The sequence below is a fragment of the Aethina tumida genome, chromosome 4, assembly GCF_024364675.1.
Source record: "Aethina tumida isolate Nest 87 chromosome 4, icAetTumi1.1, whole genome shotgun sequence".
Taxonomy (NCBI): Eukaryota; Metazoa; Arthropoda; class Insecta; order Coleoptera; family Nitidulidae; genus Aethina; species Aethina tumida.
The window spans coordinates 19,828,164-19,844,527 of NC_065438.1; the positions used below are offsets into that span (position 1 = coordinate 19,828,164).

The following is a 16,364-nucleotide window of genomic DNA, read 5'->3' on the forward strand; positions in this document are numbered from 1 at the left end:
TACGGTCGTAGTGGGCGCCAGTTTCCCTCTTTTGTAACCGTCCGACCAATCGTCGACGTCGGTTTTTCTAACTGACTGGTGATTTCAAAACAACCGAAAATCAAAACCGACAAGCTGACTAGCTCCACTAACACCAACGAACTTTTACATGTGCCGTTTTGCCCGTTTCCACCGTAAACCCAGTCAATTTTAGGACATTAACGAGGGTATGTGTCTATTGATTTGTTATTAACGTGTTTTAATTAGTTTAGTTAGTTTTTTAATTCATAATTTGTCGTTTTTTTACGATGTTTATACCGTTCAGTTTAACGGTCACCATTTTTATTATACGGGCTTTTTTGGTGATTTTTTAGCTCAATTACCCTTGCGTTCAGTTAGTTTGATAGAAAATGTGTCGTTGTTTAAGTGTGTGAATTATTGGGGGTAGAGTTTTGTCCGAAATTTACCACGGGGCCGATGGAAATTTTACCTGGTCAAAAGGCGGCAAAACTAGTCGGGGATTCTTCCCAGAACAGTTAATCCATCTTTAGTTTCCGCCAGTGTTCAATACTCAGCGCTGGTTTATAAATAAATTTACATAAATTTTAACGAGATAGAGTTTACGTGGGAAATAACAACAAATTGGCGCATTTTTTTAACACTATTTGCAAATTGATAACACCCAACCTTGTGTGGCAGTTAAATATTCCAGTCAAGTGTGAGCCGTTTTTTGAATATTGCTTTCAGTACTGTAAGTATTAATGGAATTATTAATATTAATTTGTACACTTTGGATCCAAATAAAATGTCCATTGAACTTGTGAGTTTGTAGAGAAATTTGCTACTGATTTATTTTATTTATTTTAAGTTTAAACCTTGCCAAATAATTAGAACCTTAAATTTTCGTTGTCCATTATTATAAATTAACACCTAACATACGTACATGTTATATAATATAAGCAAAAGTTTTAATATACAGTGTGACCCATCTGAAAGTAGGTCACCCCCATAAAATTTGTATTTTTTGCCCGATTTTAACTAACTTTTTATCAATTGTGAAGCAGGAAAATCTGTACTTATAAACAAAATTTCATCATTTTTGGTCCCAAACCAAAGTCTACAGGGTGATTTTTAGGCATGAATTGAAGAAATCATACTAGTATTTTTTATGAAAAATGTAACTACACCACTGGATTAAGCACCCCCTAAAATGGGTATATACTAAATTTCATAAAAATTTACATATTCATATTTCTGTGAAAAAATTAAAAATGTGTGCCCGATTTTAACAAACTTTCTTTCAGTTTTAAAGCAGAAAAATATGTACTTATAGACAAAATTTCACCCCTTTTTGGCCCAAAACTAAAGCTTACACATGGAAATTGAAGAAATCATACTGTCAATTCTTTTATGAAAAATCTAACTACACCACTGGATTAAGCTCCCCCTGTTCCAAATTTCATAAAAAATATGCGTTTATAATTCCATGGAAAAAATTAAAATCATATGTTTTTATGAATTTATTTTTACAATCCATAAAATAACCTGTCAAAATTATATATGTATAAATATGTATATATCTTATATTTCAAGAATATTGAAATTTATTGTCTTAATACCCTATTTTATTTATTTTCTATTCAATGAATTTATTATATCTTTTTGGTAATTTCCTCACATGTTTCGTTAACCACGAGCACATGATTCATTAACCACAAACAAATACAGTATTATTAGTATATATAATATTCCAATATTTTTGAAAAATAAAATTTGTGTCATTTTTGACAATTTATTCTGATTAAAAAATAAATTCATAAAAAGAATATGATTATATATTTTTTCAGAAAATTATGAATATGCATATTTTTATGAAATTTGGTATATACTCAATTCAAGGCGTGGTTAATCCAGTGGTGTAGTTAGATTTTCTAAAAACAATATGCTAGAATGATTTCTTCAATTGTCATGACTAAAAATTACCCGTAGGTCTTTGAGTCAAAAATGTGTCATATTGTTTATAAGTACATATTTTAATGCTTTACAAATGAAAATAAAGTTGGTTAAAATCTAAGAAAAAATACAGATTTTAATAGTGTCTCACCTTAATTAATTCTGTGGATTTGGAAAATAATAATATTTTTATTTATTTTTTATTCATTCAAAATTGTTTCTATTAATAATTATGCCATTTTGAATTTTATGTAATTTAAATTAAATTAGCACTGATAATTATTGTCCTTACCAAATAATCTAGAGCTTAGCTTGGAAGTAAAATATATGTTAATTTTAAATCTGCTTTCCTAGTACTTTGGTTTATTGTCCAAATTTCAATGAATTAGGCTACTTAAAGGATGCTTAATATTAATGCTATGGATACCTGATATTCTTAGTACAGCAGGCTTTATTAAACAACAGTTGTCAAAATTAATGCAACTGTCATATTAAACATTTCTACAGTGTTATACAAAGCTTTGAACTTTACAGTGTTTTACACCACATTCAAAATACAATTTCATTATACCACCAATTCCGATTTACAGATAAAAATTAAATGGCTCCAATCCGCAACTCAAACCAACAGATCCTGACGGGCATCCACACAGTAGCGACGAGGAGTCGCACGATAGCGAACTCCAGCAACCATTCGAAAGATGTTCTCCGGGGCAAAAGGAAAGCGGACGGCTCCCCGTCCAAGGAGAAGGTCGCCAAGCGATCCGCCTTCGGCGACGTCTCCAACGTGCTCGAGATGGCCAAGCACATGGAAAACGGAAAAGCCACCGTGAAAACAGTCGCCAAAAAAGTAACCGTAAGTACACCGGAGAAGCACATACAATAAAAAGGTAATTGAACTTTGTAATTTAGGTGCAGAGTAAAGTGCTGGCTTCGGTGAAGACCGTGACGAAGCCGAGACAGAACGAGAACTTGGCGCCGCCGCCCGCGCCCGCCCACAAAATTTTAACGAGGGCCGCCAGCAAGGTGAGCCTGCCGGCGCCTAATCAGACCGCGGCCAAACCCAAGGACGACAATAAGGAGAACAAGGAAAACGGACAAGGGTCCAAAATTAAGACAAGACTGAGCAATGAGTTCGAGAAGACTGAGGAATCGCTGTATAGCAGCGCCCTAGAGGACAACAGGTAGGTTTATTTACTTCGTGCATTTCGAGCCGCCTCATTTTCATCGTGTTCATCTCGCATTGTCTCTCTTTCAATCGAACGCACTCATCAAAGCAGCAATGATTCCACCTACTTCAGTGCAAAGAAACCATCGGCCACCGGCCGTTCCAAGACGAGTAGCGAGTCCTCGAAGACCGAATGCGAGGAAAACAGGTCGGTGCCGTCGACGCCCAGCAATGTGTCCATCGTGGCGAAGGAGATGGAGGCGAAGCTCAATCTGGGCAACCACGAGGTGCCCGAGAACGTCGAAGACTACGACAAGGAGCACTGGGACGACGTCTACCAGGTCTCCCACTACGCGATGGACATTTTCAATTACTACAAGGAGCGAGAGGTATCACAGCTTCATCAACTCGTCAATGAGTGGTAATAACGTTGGTCTTTGTTTCAGTCTCATTTCAAAATCCCGGATTACATGGACCGCCAGGTCTGCCTGACCACCAACATGCGTGCACTTCTAGTCGACTGGATGGTCGAGATCCAGGAGAGCTTCGAACTGAACCACGAGACGCTCTATCTGGGCGTCAAGCTGGTCGACATGTACCTGAGTCGCATAACAGTTGGCAAGGACACGTTGCAACTCGTCGGAGCGGCCGCTATGTTCATCGCCAGCAAATACGACGAAAGGATGCCGCCGATGATCGATGATTTTTTGTACATCTGCGACGGTGCCTACACCCGCAGAGAGCTGATCCGCATGGAGATCAGCATTTTGAAGGTCTGCCAGTTCGATTTGGGGATACCTATCAGTTACAGATTCCTCAGGAGATATGCCAGAGTCACTAAAATAACGATGCCCGTGTTAACTTTGGCCAGATACATTTTGGAGACTTCTTTGATGAATTACGCCACAGTTACGATTCGCGACTCTATTTTAGCTTCGGCATCTCTTTTCTTGGCACTCAAGATGAAGAATATCAGTGGTTGGACGCCGGCCCTCGAATTCTACACAGGTAAGACACTACATTTCTAAAACTTTCAATCAACTTCATTGTCACTATTAATTACAGGATACAAATACGAGGACATAAAGAGTACAGTGCAATTACTGAACAATGGACTGCACAAACCAATCTCGCGAAAGACCGTCACCGTCAAAAATAAATACTCACACAAGATCTTTTTCGAAGTAGCCAAAACGCCCCTGATAAGCAATGAGAATCTTTAAATTTAGGCCAGTATTTTTAGGATATTAATTTTTATATTCACAATTTTTATATAGGTTTGTCCCTTTTATGTGGCCCCATATACACAATATTACTTAACTATATAGTTTATTTGTGTATGATTTGTTTTACTTTTGTATCCAATTTTAAAAGTAATAGAACTATTTTTATACCTCATGTTTTGATTCATTTTATTTTATTTTCATGTGACTGCTGATTTGTTTCGGTGTACAATTCTGTGTTAATGACTAGACATAATTTTTTGTTATATATTGAATAAATAAATTATTACTAAATGTTCGTATTTTGTGCGGAATGTCAGTTCTACCTTTGTAGTGTATATAACAAATGCAACTTTTATTTTGTAATACGATTTATTTTTTTATGTAGTTTGTGTTTATTTATACGAAATTCTAAATTCGAATTTTATTTTTCCTTAATTGGGTGAATTATGTTGTGAATCTTGGTTTATATAGAACAAAATTTTTAAAAAATTTTACCATGTTGAAATTCAATTCAATAATTCAAAACTCCATTTATGTTACAGATCTTCCTAAATCAGCAGATATTCAATACCTGTTATTTAATCACCTTGTTGATCACATAGTTCTTAGTTAATTTTACAGTTCAAGATATTAAATGTTGCTATTTTAATAGAACATTTATGTTGTTAATAAATAAAACTTGTTGAAAACCTTTAAAAAATGGGTTAATCCATTGTTCCCACAACATATCCTTATGTAATAGAGCAATATAAAACAAAATTTTGGTTGATAAAATATATTTTTTAAAAAAATAAATACTGGTTTATCATGTTTTATATACAAAATATCTATAAAAAATAAATATAATAAAAATTGTATATAATCTCATTCTTAATCTAGTCTAGTTCTTGTAAACTTTATTTGCGACTGTTAATTCTACATTTTAAATACTCACCTTCCTTCCAACCTTTCAAATAGCAACAATCAGTAAATTTCTGTACATTTTACATCAATATTTTCCCACAACATATACTATGTAATAGATCAATATAAAACAATATTGATCGATATAAAATTTTTGAAAAATAAATAATTTAACATGTGTTTTATATATAAAATATCTACAAAAATATTTGTTTTAAATAAAAATTGTATGTAATTTCATTAGTTTTCTTAATCTAATTCTTGTTTTCTTCCGTTAATTCTTCTAGATTTTAAATAGTCACATTCCTTCCAACATTTCAAATGGTATCATGAGAATATGAAGGAAAGATGCTGCCAACAATCATTAACTTTCTGTATATTTTAGATCAATATTTTCTCAAAACATTTTCTTATGTAATACAGCAATATAAAATATATACTGGTTTAACAAGTTAATTTATAAAAATATTCGTTTTAAATAAAAATTGTATATTATCTCATTAGTTTCCTTAATCTAATTCTTGTAAACTTGGTTTTCTTCTGTAAATTTTCCTACATTTAGTCACCTTCCTTCCAACTTTTTGAATGGTGATATGAAAATATGAAGAAAAGATGCTGGCAACATATCCTTATGTAATAGAGCAATATAAAACAATTTTTGGTTGCTATAAAATATTTTATTTTTGAAAAAAAAATAAATACTGGTTTAACATGTTTTATATATAAAATATCTATAAAAATACTCGTTTTAAATAAAAATTGTATATAATCTCATTAGTTTCCTTAATCTAATTCTTGTAAACTTTGTTTTCGTCTGTTAATTCTCCTACATTTTAAACAGTCACCTTCCTTCCAACATTTCGAATGGTAACATGCTCCGCATTTATCACATCGTCGTACTATTCGCATTTGCCATGGAAAAATTATTTCTTCTGAATTGCAAATTTCACATATAAAACCTCTGCCTAAACACAACTGAAACATACACACAAAAATATTAGCAATAGTGACAAAAATTAATTTAACAAAATACTCACTTTACACTCTGAAGTATGTCTACAACACAATTCTACTAATAACTTAAGTTGGGCCTTCATTTCGCCACTTCTAACATTAACTAAATCTTCTATGGAATATACTTCTGGGTCGTTCAGCACGTACTGCTTCGATTCTTCCAGTCTCTCTTGTATTCTACAAAGAGAAATTTTCAAAATTCATCGATACAAACCCGAGGCAACAACTTACGTCTCCGCATACTTGCAAGCGAATATAAAATCCTTAAGATAAAATAAACCCATGCGGTACTTCCGACAAAACTGCAGATTCTTGGACATCTTCGCTATGTTTTTATTCAATTCGAAAACCCTGAACAGCGGATCCGCATACATCTGTTCCAGGAGCCTGTACGAAAAATTCGAAACCGAATACCTGTTGAAGTCCCACTTTTGCAGTATCCGACCGGGAATTAAAGCTAATTGATTCGTGTGACAGCCGGTACAGAAGTACCGTCCCAGATAGTCGCAGTACCGGAACCTGGAGGCGTACTGGGGCGCCACCCTCATGCTGCAACCGGCGCATCTGTAGTTCTGCTTCTCCATCAGGACTTTCCTCCTAAAAAAAAATAAGTCAAGCAATTCAAAGCGTTTAAATTCGTACGTACGAAGAAGGCGGATGGATGGTGAAGATGATCTGCGGCCGGGGCGGCGCCCACTCCTGCGTCCCACGCAGCAGGGTCGTGTCGTCCGAATCGTCCGGACTCACCGGCCAACTCTTGGGCATGGGCAACAGGGCCTGGGGGGCGTCCTCTTCGGACACCAACCAGTCCAACTCGGAAGCCCTACAACATCCCACTTTGTTACGCCAATTTCCAACATTTGAACGCAAAACTTACCTCGGGAGTTGCCTTTCGCTGAACTTACTGATCAGGGACAGGGCGACGCCCTCGGCGGACAACACATCGGAGGCACCGTCCGGGGCCCCTCGAGGTCGTTTCATCAAGTCGGCTTCCGAATAGAGGGATGCCATCGACATTGACAGGCCAGCGTTCTCTACCAGGTTTGATGCTTGGCCGATTTCGTAGTCTTCAACGTCGTCGGAACTTAAGTAGTCCGAAAGAGAGTCGGTCGTCGTCGAGTTCGGGCTCACGCTTGTCGCAGCTGATAACAATTAAATTATGAATAATATTGTGTTATTTTATAATTAAATCAAATATTTTAATTTTAAATTAAATGTTATTTTTTTAATTTAAATTAAATATTTTATTTTTTGTTAATTTAAATTTAAATAATAAAACATTTTTTTTACTTCAATTTTTGTTTTAATTTAAATTAAATATTTTAATTTTTTTTATTTTTATTTTAATTTAAATATTTTATTTTTCTAATTTACATCAAATATTATACTTTATAAATTAAATTAGGTATTTCATACATTTTTTTTAATATAAATTTAAATATTTCAAATTATAGTTTTATTAATTTTAAATTAAATATTTTGTTATTTTTTTTACCTTAAATTAAATATTCTATTTTTATTGTAATTAAATAATTTATTTTATCTTTTATTTTAAATTAAATATTTTAATTATTTTATTTTAATTCACTTAATTTTTTTCAATTTAAACTAAAAAATATTTAATTTTTCTTATATGGGTTCAATTATTTATTATTGCTTTATTTTAATTATCCTTTTTTTAATTCGAATTTATTTTTTTTTAATAGTTAATTTAAATATTTTAAATTTCTTTATTTGACTTTTTTATTTAACCCAAATTATATATTTATATTTATTTAATTTTAACTTAAATATTTTAACTTTTTTATTTAGGATAAATATTTTACTGTTTTATTTAATTTAATATTTTATTTTATTTTAAATTAAATTAAATGAATATTTTTCTCTTTTAATGTAAATTAAATATTTTAGTATTAATTTAAATTAAATATTTTATATTATATATTATTATGTGGTAATTAAATTAACATTTATTTTATCGACATTGGATTAATAATTAGAATAATATGACATTATAAAATACGTGATTTTTTACTTGTGACTGTTACTTATTCAAATAGTACTAATAATTAATTATAAATGCATTAGCAGCAAAATATTTAATCTAATTAAATGATTCCTCATAAATATTTTTGAATTTGAAAATATTTTTGATTAAATTAGTGAATCAGTCATGATAACAACCAAATTTAATGGGTTTTTATGTTATTTATTAGTAATATTTAAATACATATTAGGAATTGTATCTATAATCACTTAATAACAAATATAGACTGTTTACATTTGAAATAGTCTCTTGCATATTATATTGTTATAAAAAATGTTAATGCGACTAATTAAATGTAACTTTTGAATATGATTAAAGTACATGGATGTGATCTCTGATAACCTTCCATTACTACGCGTCAATAAGATCTGTAAATCCAATAAAATTTACAATTATACATACTATAAATAATCTGAAAATTTCTCAATACATATTTGTTTGATTATTTATCACATTGGGTTTATTTAACTTTATGCATAAAAATAAACAAAGATGATTAAAAGAACAATCACTTACTGTCAGTCCTCTCATCGCTCAGAAGACTTCCAGGAAACATCCTGTGCTCCACCATCTTCTGCCTCCTCCTCAGCCTGATCCTCTGTTTCAGATCGACGATCTCCGGATCGCTGTCGTCCAACTGTTCCTCCGCTTGTTTCAAATCCTTCTTGCATTTGATCTGCTCCATCGCCGAGATGATGGCTTCGGAAATTTTAAAATGTGCATTCTCCCTGTCCAACTCCGCGTTGGCCCTTGCAAATTGACTAGAACTTAAAAACGAGAGCAATGATTGACCCTTTGTGGGCTTCGGAAAGTAGCCCGTGGCCATGGGAAGCACGCTCATCCCCCCGTCTTCAATGAACGACTTCTTCGGCTTCCTTCTGTAATCCTTTTCGCCGGGCAACGCCAGGAAGCTGTAGTTCATCAGCATCCTCGGGGACGAGGACTCCTGGTGCATCGGACTGCGTTGGTCTTTCAGCGACATGTGCGAAAGCTCCAGCGTTCCGCTGCTCTGGGAACTACTGAGTGGGGCTGTGTGCTCCACAATGTCCTGGTTGTTGATGATTACATGCTTGATCTTTGGCTTCCATGTGGATCCTTTTTTCAAAGTGGACTTCCTGGGTTTGTGTTGAAATGTTGTGTAGTCCACTTTTATCATGCTAGGCGAGATTTTTTTATTGTGGATTGGAGTTGAGGGGGTTGTTTTACTGATATTTCTGACCTTAATTAGATCCTTGACATTCACACTATCAATTTGAAGTGAAGGCAGACTGCTCCACGCCTTCAGTTTGCCTTGTATGTTGATTTTTTTACTCACTTTGCTTGCACCATTGCTCTCCGGTTTGTCTGTAAACGATTTGCTGCGCGTCTGCCTGATTTCCTGTTGTATATTCTTGAAGTGGTTGTCAGGAAATGAAGAGCACCGCCTGTGTACCTTGTGGTAATCTTTACCTGTACTCTTAATAACAAATAAACAAGGGTTAATCTCAGATATCAAACTGGGTTGATTGTGTTCAATAGCCCTTAAACATATTAAAGTGGCTTCTGCATATTTTTCCTGACAAAGGAATGCGTATGACTGATAACAGGCAAGCAAATGAGTCTTATCAGACAACAACCATGACAATTTCTGTGACAGGGAGTGACTCTCTAAGCTTCGATACAGCCAAATTGAACACTTGTCATCCTTCAAATTAGCCGGAATGTGCGGCTTGTACTCGCAATCAATCGAGAAATACGATTTGGAATGCTCTGGTTGCAACCACTCCAGGCCTTGTATGAAATTCAGATACTCGTTATCCTAAAACAAACACATTAATGAGTAATTTAATGTACAAATAAAATCCCACTCACTTCTTCCGAACTCTTGACCCCGTGTTTAAATATTTTTTCCATACAATTGTGGAGACGGTTGAGCGCGCCATAGATGGACCAAACATTGGCCACTTGGGCGACCAGGAGGCTTTCAACTGTGTTCTTTAGGTCGACGAGCAACTGCTGATGTTTCACGCTGTACTGGGGCATGCTGAACGACGGTCAGCATCACAGTCACGTTTCTCGATATACATTTGATGGTGTATTGTCGATCTGATCGAAGGAATTGCGAATAATATAAACAAATAGAGGTGATTAATCCGCCTCCTGACAGCTGACGTTTGACACTGTTGTCCTTTGGTGTTAATGGTATAAGAATGATATTTACTGCAACTCTGATTTAGTTTTAATTTGTGTAATTGTTATTAACTGGAATTTTGTATTATATTAATAAAATTATCAAAATCGAAAATTATTTTGGACACCCATTTTGGAAATTATGCAACCACTGTTACTTCAAGTACTCGGCTTTTTCCAATAATTCAGTTCAATGTTTTACATGTAGATGGCGCCAGCAAAGCAACCTTAACTTATTGTAACAATAAATATCCCCCAATTTGTTATTCAAGGATAATATATTTATTGATTGCTAACGTATGAGTACAATACGTAGTTTTCCTTTGTTGTTATAGTTATAACAATATTAGTAAAATAAATATGTTTTAATACGGTACTGTGCAAAGGATATTTTTTATTGACCACAGTTTCTGAATGTCCCATAAATTTAAACATTTAAAAATATTCGAGACGAGCTCACCGGAAACTTATTTTTACTCTTTTATATCAGATGATGCAATGCATAATTATACATCTGGGCTTTGGGACATAAAAATAAGAACTGCACATAGTATAACATTCATATATTTATCCAATATAAGTAAATATATTCATATACATCATGACAGTTTACAGTATATAATAAATATATAAAAATAGACATTTATAAGATATATATATGCTAAAGATTTCACAAACAATGATATGCATACAGTATAGAAGCAATACACAAAAATATCTTCATTGTATATTTCACATGAAAATCTTCAGTTGGAAGATCCTGTTACTCATATAAAAAAATTTGGTCTACTGTACATTAATCAAAAAGTGTCTGCACAGAAAAGAACGTCAAAAAACACATTATATAATTACTTAGATCCTGAGACGGTATGTTGAGGAAGTTTTCATTGTCACCCTTCGTAAAAAAATAGTCGAAGCAATACGTAAATGCGGTAGCAAACCCGTAATAATTATTATACATATAGGATAAAATAGCAAGTGACATTACATTGATGGCAACCACCATGTTGCTCAGCTTGTACTGCTTTTTCCTGAACAGAAACATACACAGTGGCCACATGGGCAGTAACAAATGAGCAAGTGCTAGTTCCCATCTATAATTATACATCAGCCACACAGTGGTGGCGATTAGAGGTAATACAAATAAGTCTTGGAGTTCCCTTGTTATTCGAAACAGTCTGTATACTTTATCTCCGTACTGTGGATTACCTGAAACCAGCCAAGCAGTTTAGTGAAAGCTCCACACTGTAAAAAAAACAACTACAAACCGTTCTGCCACAATCCCAGCACATTGTTAAGTATTATTAAGCCGAAACAGCAATGGGATAGGGGCAAATCCACATTCCAGATCAGTTTCAAGCAGTATGCCCCTGTGCCAGCCAATAACAGATGTGACAGCGCCGTGGCGAATTGGCCACGCATTTTAACATAAATAAATGCAAAAGTAACCCGTAAAACACAACTGAGCAGTCATCACAGTTTCCAGTTTAATATTATATCATGCCCCCCAAATTGTGACATGCAGTTATTTGTACATTGTTGTAGTGTAGGAATGTCCGGTTTCGGTTTTTCGTTGTGGAAATCGTCCGGCTAGTACGACCATGTTATTTATGTCGAAGAGCCGGTATATTGTTTCGTTCGAATGTTTCCGGCAGTTTGTTTGTTTACTTTTAGACTTATCGGTTCACTGATAAAATCATTTGGCAACGTTACACACCCACTACTTCAGGCCATTATCAGCTGATTCTGCGTTACGCGACTTTGGAAGTCAAAATATTTTATAGGATTTTATCATTACATAAGCAATGACTCGATGGTTTGACACGATTTAAATTGACGTTGATAATTTAGCCGAAAAACAGTTTTCCCAAATAGTTCTTCGCATCTTGAAGTTTTACGTAAAATACAGCAAATTAATAAAATAAATAAAAAATTTGTAAAACATACATTTATTAGTTCAAATAATTAAAACAGTTAAATTAAATTTGTTGTCCTCAATAAAATTCAATTGATTTTATTTTTAACTGATTAAATTTATTTACGTCATGCGCCGCTTACCCTAACCTCAACTTTCCATGTTAACCTAAAATATGTTTAGTTGAAACGGCCCCAATTTGAAAACAAAAATGACGAATAGTGAAAAAAGATTGGACTACTCAAATAAAGTAATTTTAGCTCCCATGGTGCGAGTGGGGACGCTTCCTATGCGACTGTTGGCATTAGAATATGGGGCTGACATCGTCTACTCTGAGGAACTGGTGGATTGGAAGTTCTTAAAATCAATTCGACGAGTGAACGGTAGTTTTCCCCCAATATGTGTATGTTAAACTAACGAAATAATATTTCAGATGTGTTGGGAACCGTGGATTACATTGACAAATCTGATGGCACAATTGTATTTCGAACCTGTGACAAAGAAAAGGACAGGGTGGTGCTACAAATGGGCACCTGCGACCCGGAAAGAGCACTAAAGGTGGCCAAAATGGTGTAAGTCATCCTTGTACGATGTTAAAACCAATTAAACTGGTTAATTTTAGTGAAAATGATGTGGCAGGCATAGACATAAACATGGGATGTCCCAAGGAGTTTTCAGTGAAAGGAGGAATGGGGGCAGCTTTATTATGCAACCCTGAGCTGGCCACAAACATCCTTTCAACTCTTGTAAGCAATGTAAAAATTCCAATTACATGTAAAATAAGAGTGTTTGAGGATTTAAATAAAACTCTAGAGTTGGTTAAAAAATTTGAGGCAACTGGAATTTCAGCAATTGGCGTGCATGGTAGGACAAAAGTGGAAAGGCCTCAACACCCCAACAGGAATCACACTATAAAAGCAATAACTGAAGCTGTGAACATCCCCGTCATTGCAAAGTATTGTATAATTTGTGTATGTGTGTTAATGATTAAACAGACAATTGTTTTAGTGGGGGATCAAGGGAGATTGACTGGTACACAGACATAGAAAAGTTTAGAAACATGTGTGGGGCTAGCAGTGTTATGATTGCCAGAGCTGCTGAAAGCAACTGCTCAATATTTAGGAAAGAGGGGCTCAAAGAACTGGACAGTGTGATAAAAGATTATTTAAAAATTTGCGTTGACTACGATAACTCACCCAATAGTACAAAGTACTGTGTTCAAAATATGCTTAAGGAATTGCAAGAGACCCCCAGGGGGAAGAAATTCTTAGAATGTCAGACTCTGGAACAGATTTGGTAAATTAATCCAATTGGAAATGTTTTTTATTTTATTAATCGTGGTAACTTTAGCTCAATTTGGGGTTTAGGAGAATACTGTAGGCAAAAACAATTAGAATTTCAGTCAAAGGGGATATTAAGTAGAAGGGAAGTAACACCAGACATGTTCGATCCGAAAAAGAAACGGCGGAAAACTGAGGAAGACGACGATGTCATCAAATTAAAATGTGCGTTTATTAGAGTCAATTATCCAACGGATACAGATCTTCCTAAGTCAAAAATCATTGCCTATTGCGGCAAGAATAAATTGAAAACCCCTGTTTATAAAATTATAAATGAGGACAAGCTTTTCAGGGCTATATGCTGCTTTCAGGATAAAAAGTATAGTTCTTCTTATTGGTAAATTATTTACGTTTTATTTGTTCATTTATATTTATGATATAATTTACTTAGGGAGAAGAACAAGAGGTTTGCAGAACAAGGTGCTGCACTAGTTTGTGCTGTGAGTTTGGGACTAATTGAAAAGGAACAACTTGTTAAAGATGGGAGTATCTTAGAATAAGTGTTTTAATATAAATCAGTTTTTAATAACTATTGTTTTTTATTTTATGTCCCAATAGCTCAAAAATTACTTTGAAAGATATTTATAAGATATTATTCCTGCTAGATCTGGACAAACAATATTTTTATGAAATATTAAGATATTTAAAGAGATATTAAAGAAATTACAATGATTTTAAAATACGTGTAATTTAATTATTCTACAACAGAGTATAACTCAAGTTGAAAAAAATATTTATCAAATTTTACTCAAATAATTGATATACAGAAGTTATTGGATAAAATCAATATTAATATTTGGCCATTCGTATTTTAGTTATCATTAACTTGAATGAATAAGGCAAGTTTGGTTAAATCACAATATTTTTACGTCATATAGTATTTAACAATGACAGATTAGTAGAGACACCCTGTATATTTGAAATTGAACACAAGTAATATGGGTTGCCTACTGTTGCGTTGGATAAGTGCAATTTATGGAGTGCAATTTCAAATATAAAGCTTGTCATACATCAAATTTAATTTCCATAGAAGAAATGAATCAAAGAATTATTTTAAGTCAAACCTTTACATTATGTAAGAAAATTCAAATTTTAAAATTAAAAACAAATTATGCTTTATATATAATTTATTAATAATCAAGTCCTAATAACTGGAAATAATTAAATAAGGTCTTTTTATAACATTAATCTTTTTTAGTAAATATTATTTGCAGCTAATATACAATTTTAACAAAAGGGTTGAAATTTATTTTTATATACTATAATAAATTATGATAATATTTTTTATAATTGTTTGTTTACAAATATTTACATTTTCCCTCATTGTAAATTTATTGGAATGTCTCCGCTTAAATCACTTCAACAATCCTTTAAAACTTTTTAATGCCAATTAAATATAATTATTTTGATATTATCATTATTATTAAAAATTTCGTTTTCTTTTTTATATTATTTGTAATTAAGGCGAGTTTCAAATGAAAATAATTAAATTTTTATACCTATACAAACATTTTATTATTTGACCTATATAAATTGCCACCGATAATTCTAAATCTATAAAGGGTACCGACAGGGTTTCCCGTTTTGCCCACAGCCGGACACATTTATTGGATTATCTCGACGTCACTTCAAGACTAATAAACGGCAATAAAAACAGATCCCGAAACTCCAATAACCTGAAATAACGTAATAAACCCTTAAAATGGGTCCGTCCCATTTTACAACCGTCCAAACAATTTCGACCTACTGACAATAAAACAGAAGTTGCTCCCAAAAACGCGTAGCAATTACAATTTTGCCGACGAGTTCACGGCCCGTCGTATAACAATAAACTTTCCCTTAAACGGAACAATTACTTTTTTTCGTTTTTGTAGGTAAGCAGCGGACAGACGGACGGTGCTGTTTTCGCATCCATTTACATTTATATGGATTATATTGAATGTTCACGGGTATCACGGCCCGGAATTTGTTTGGGTAATTGAGTGTCTCTCGGCGTGATCGCCGTTTCGGAGAGTGGACCCTTTTATCATGATAATATCGTGCGAGCCCCCCTCGGATGTATTATGACATCAGCACAATGTCAGTATGTTAGACACGTCCTATTATGTTGTCAGATAGTCGGAACCCCATGTAAAATTCGCAACACCATTGGATGATGGAAAATTATCCGCATGATCTTAGGCCAATGGGGATTTGAAATGTTACCGGAGTTGTAATTATTTATGGATTTTTTTTTTTTGGTCGAGAGGTTCCAGACTGGTTATAAAAATTTGATATGAATTTTTAAGTACATGGTGTAAAATGGTTTAGATGGATAGACTTGAAATTGTTAAGCCACTGGACTGGAAGTTGTGTATTATATAAAATGCCCAAAAATATATTTCCAGTGCAGAATAGACAGGAAAACATACACATATTGTTTTTGTTCATTTATTTAACTATGTATAACATATATTATTATGTATTATAAAAACTACACTTATATATTTTTTCCTATAAAATGTTACATATATTTTTCTGTATTGTATTGGACATAAATATAGGTAAAAGTAAGTATTTTTAATGATTTAAATTAAATTTTTACTAGAAACCAGGGTTTTTCTTGTAGGTCTGGGATTACGACCTCTTCTCACAGTCCTTGAATTAAAAT

General features: G+C 33.5%; 4 protein-coding genes across 7 annotated transcripts; 2 read left to right on the forward strand and 2 right to left on the reverse strand.

Annotated features, from left to right (window-relative positions):
• The first annotated feature begins 70 nt into the window (after positions 1 to 70).
• On the forward strand, positions 71 to 4,498 carry LOC109605938 (G2/mitotic-specific cyclin-B3). 4 transcript variants are annotated; one of them, XM_020022528.2, is made up of 6 exons: positions 71 to 206; positions 2,523 to 2,788; positions 2,845 to 3,116; positions 3,210 to 3,489; positions 3,547 to 4,108; positions 4,166 to 4,498. In XM_020022528.2, the coding sequence occupies exons 2-6, from the start codon at positions 2,534 to 2,536 to the stop codon at positions 4,321 to 4,323; spliced, it is 1,527 nt and encodes a 508-aa protein (XP_019878087.1). In that variant the 5' UTR covers positions 71 to 206; positions 2,523 to 2,533; the 3' UTR covers positions 4,324 to 4,498. The 4 variants fall into 4 exon arrangements, with proteins under 4 accessions (XP_019878087.1, XP_019878089.1, XP_019878090.1 ...); XM_020022530.2 differs by having other exon boundaries at positions 3,213 to 3,489; XM_020022531.2 differs by having other exon boundaries at positions 3,234 to 3,489.
• Positions 4,499 to 5,887: 1,389 nt separating this feature from the next.
• Positions 5,888 to 10,477, reverse strand: LOC109605939 (run domain Beclin-1-interacting and cysteine-rich domain-containing protein). Its single transcript, XM_020022532.2, has 7 exons — positions 10,142 to 10,477; positions 8,807 to 10,088; positions 7,121 to 7,385; positions 6,890 to 7,066; positions 6,475 to 6,840; positions 6,267 to 6,420; positions 5,888 to 6,204 (listed from the first exon to the last, which is right to left on the reverse strand). Exons 1-7 carry the CDS (start codon positions 10,310 to 10,312, stop codon positions 6,013 to 6,015), a joined length of 2,607 nt encoding a protein of 868 aa, XP_019878091.2. The 5' UTR covers positions 10,313 to 10,477; the 3' UTR covers positions 5,888 to 6,012.
• Positions 10,478 to 11,007: 530 nt separating this feature from the next.
• On the reverse strand, positions 11,008 to 12,344 carry LOC109605941 (uncharacterized). The gene is made up of 2 exons (XM_020022533.2): positions 11,728 to 12,344; positions 11,008 to 11,668 (listed from the first exon to the last, which is right to left on the reverse strand). The coding sequence occupies exons 1-2, from the start codon at positions 11,879 to 11,881 to the stop codon at positions 11,256 to 11,258; spliced, it is 567 nt and encodes a 188-aa protein (XP_019878092.1). The 5' UTR covers positions 11,882 to 12,344; the 3' UTR covers positions 11,008 to 11,255.
• A 122-nt stretch (positions 12,345 to 12,466) lies between these two features.
• On the forward strand, positions 12,467 to 14,243 carry LOC109605937 (tRNA-dihydrouridine(20) synthase [NAD(P)+]-like). Its single transcript, XM_020022527.2, has 6 exons — positions 12,467 to 12,757; positions 12,808 to 12,946; positions 12,997 to 13,329; positions 13,383 to 13,670; positions 13,725 to 14,051; positions 14,106 to 14,243. Exons 1-6 carry the CDS (start codon positions 12,586 to 12,588, stop codon positions 14,212 to 14,214), a joined length of 1,368 nt encoding a protein of 455 aa, XP_019878086.2. The 5' UTR covers positions 12,467 to 12,585; the 3' UTR covers positions 14,215 to 14,243.
• Positions 14,244 to 16,364: the final 2,121 nt, after the last annotated feature.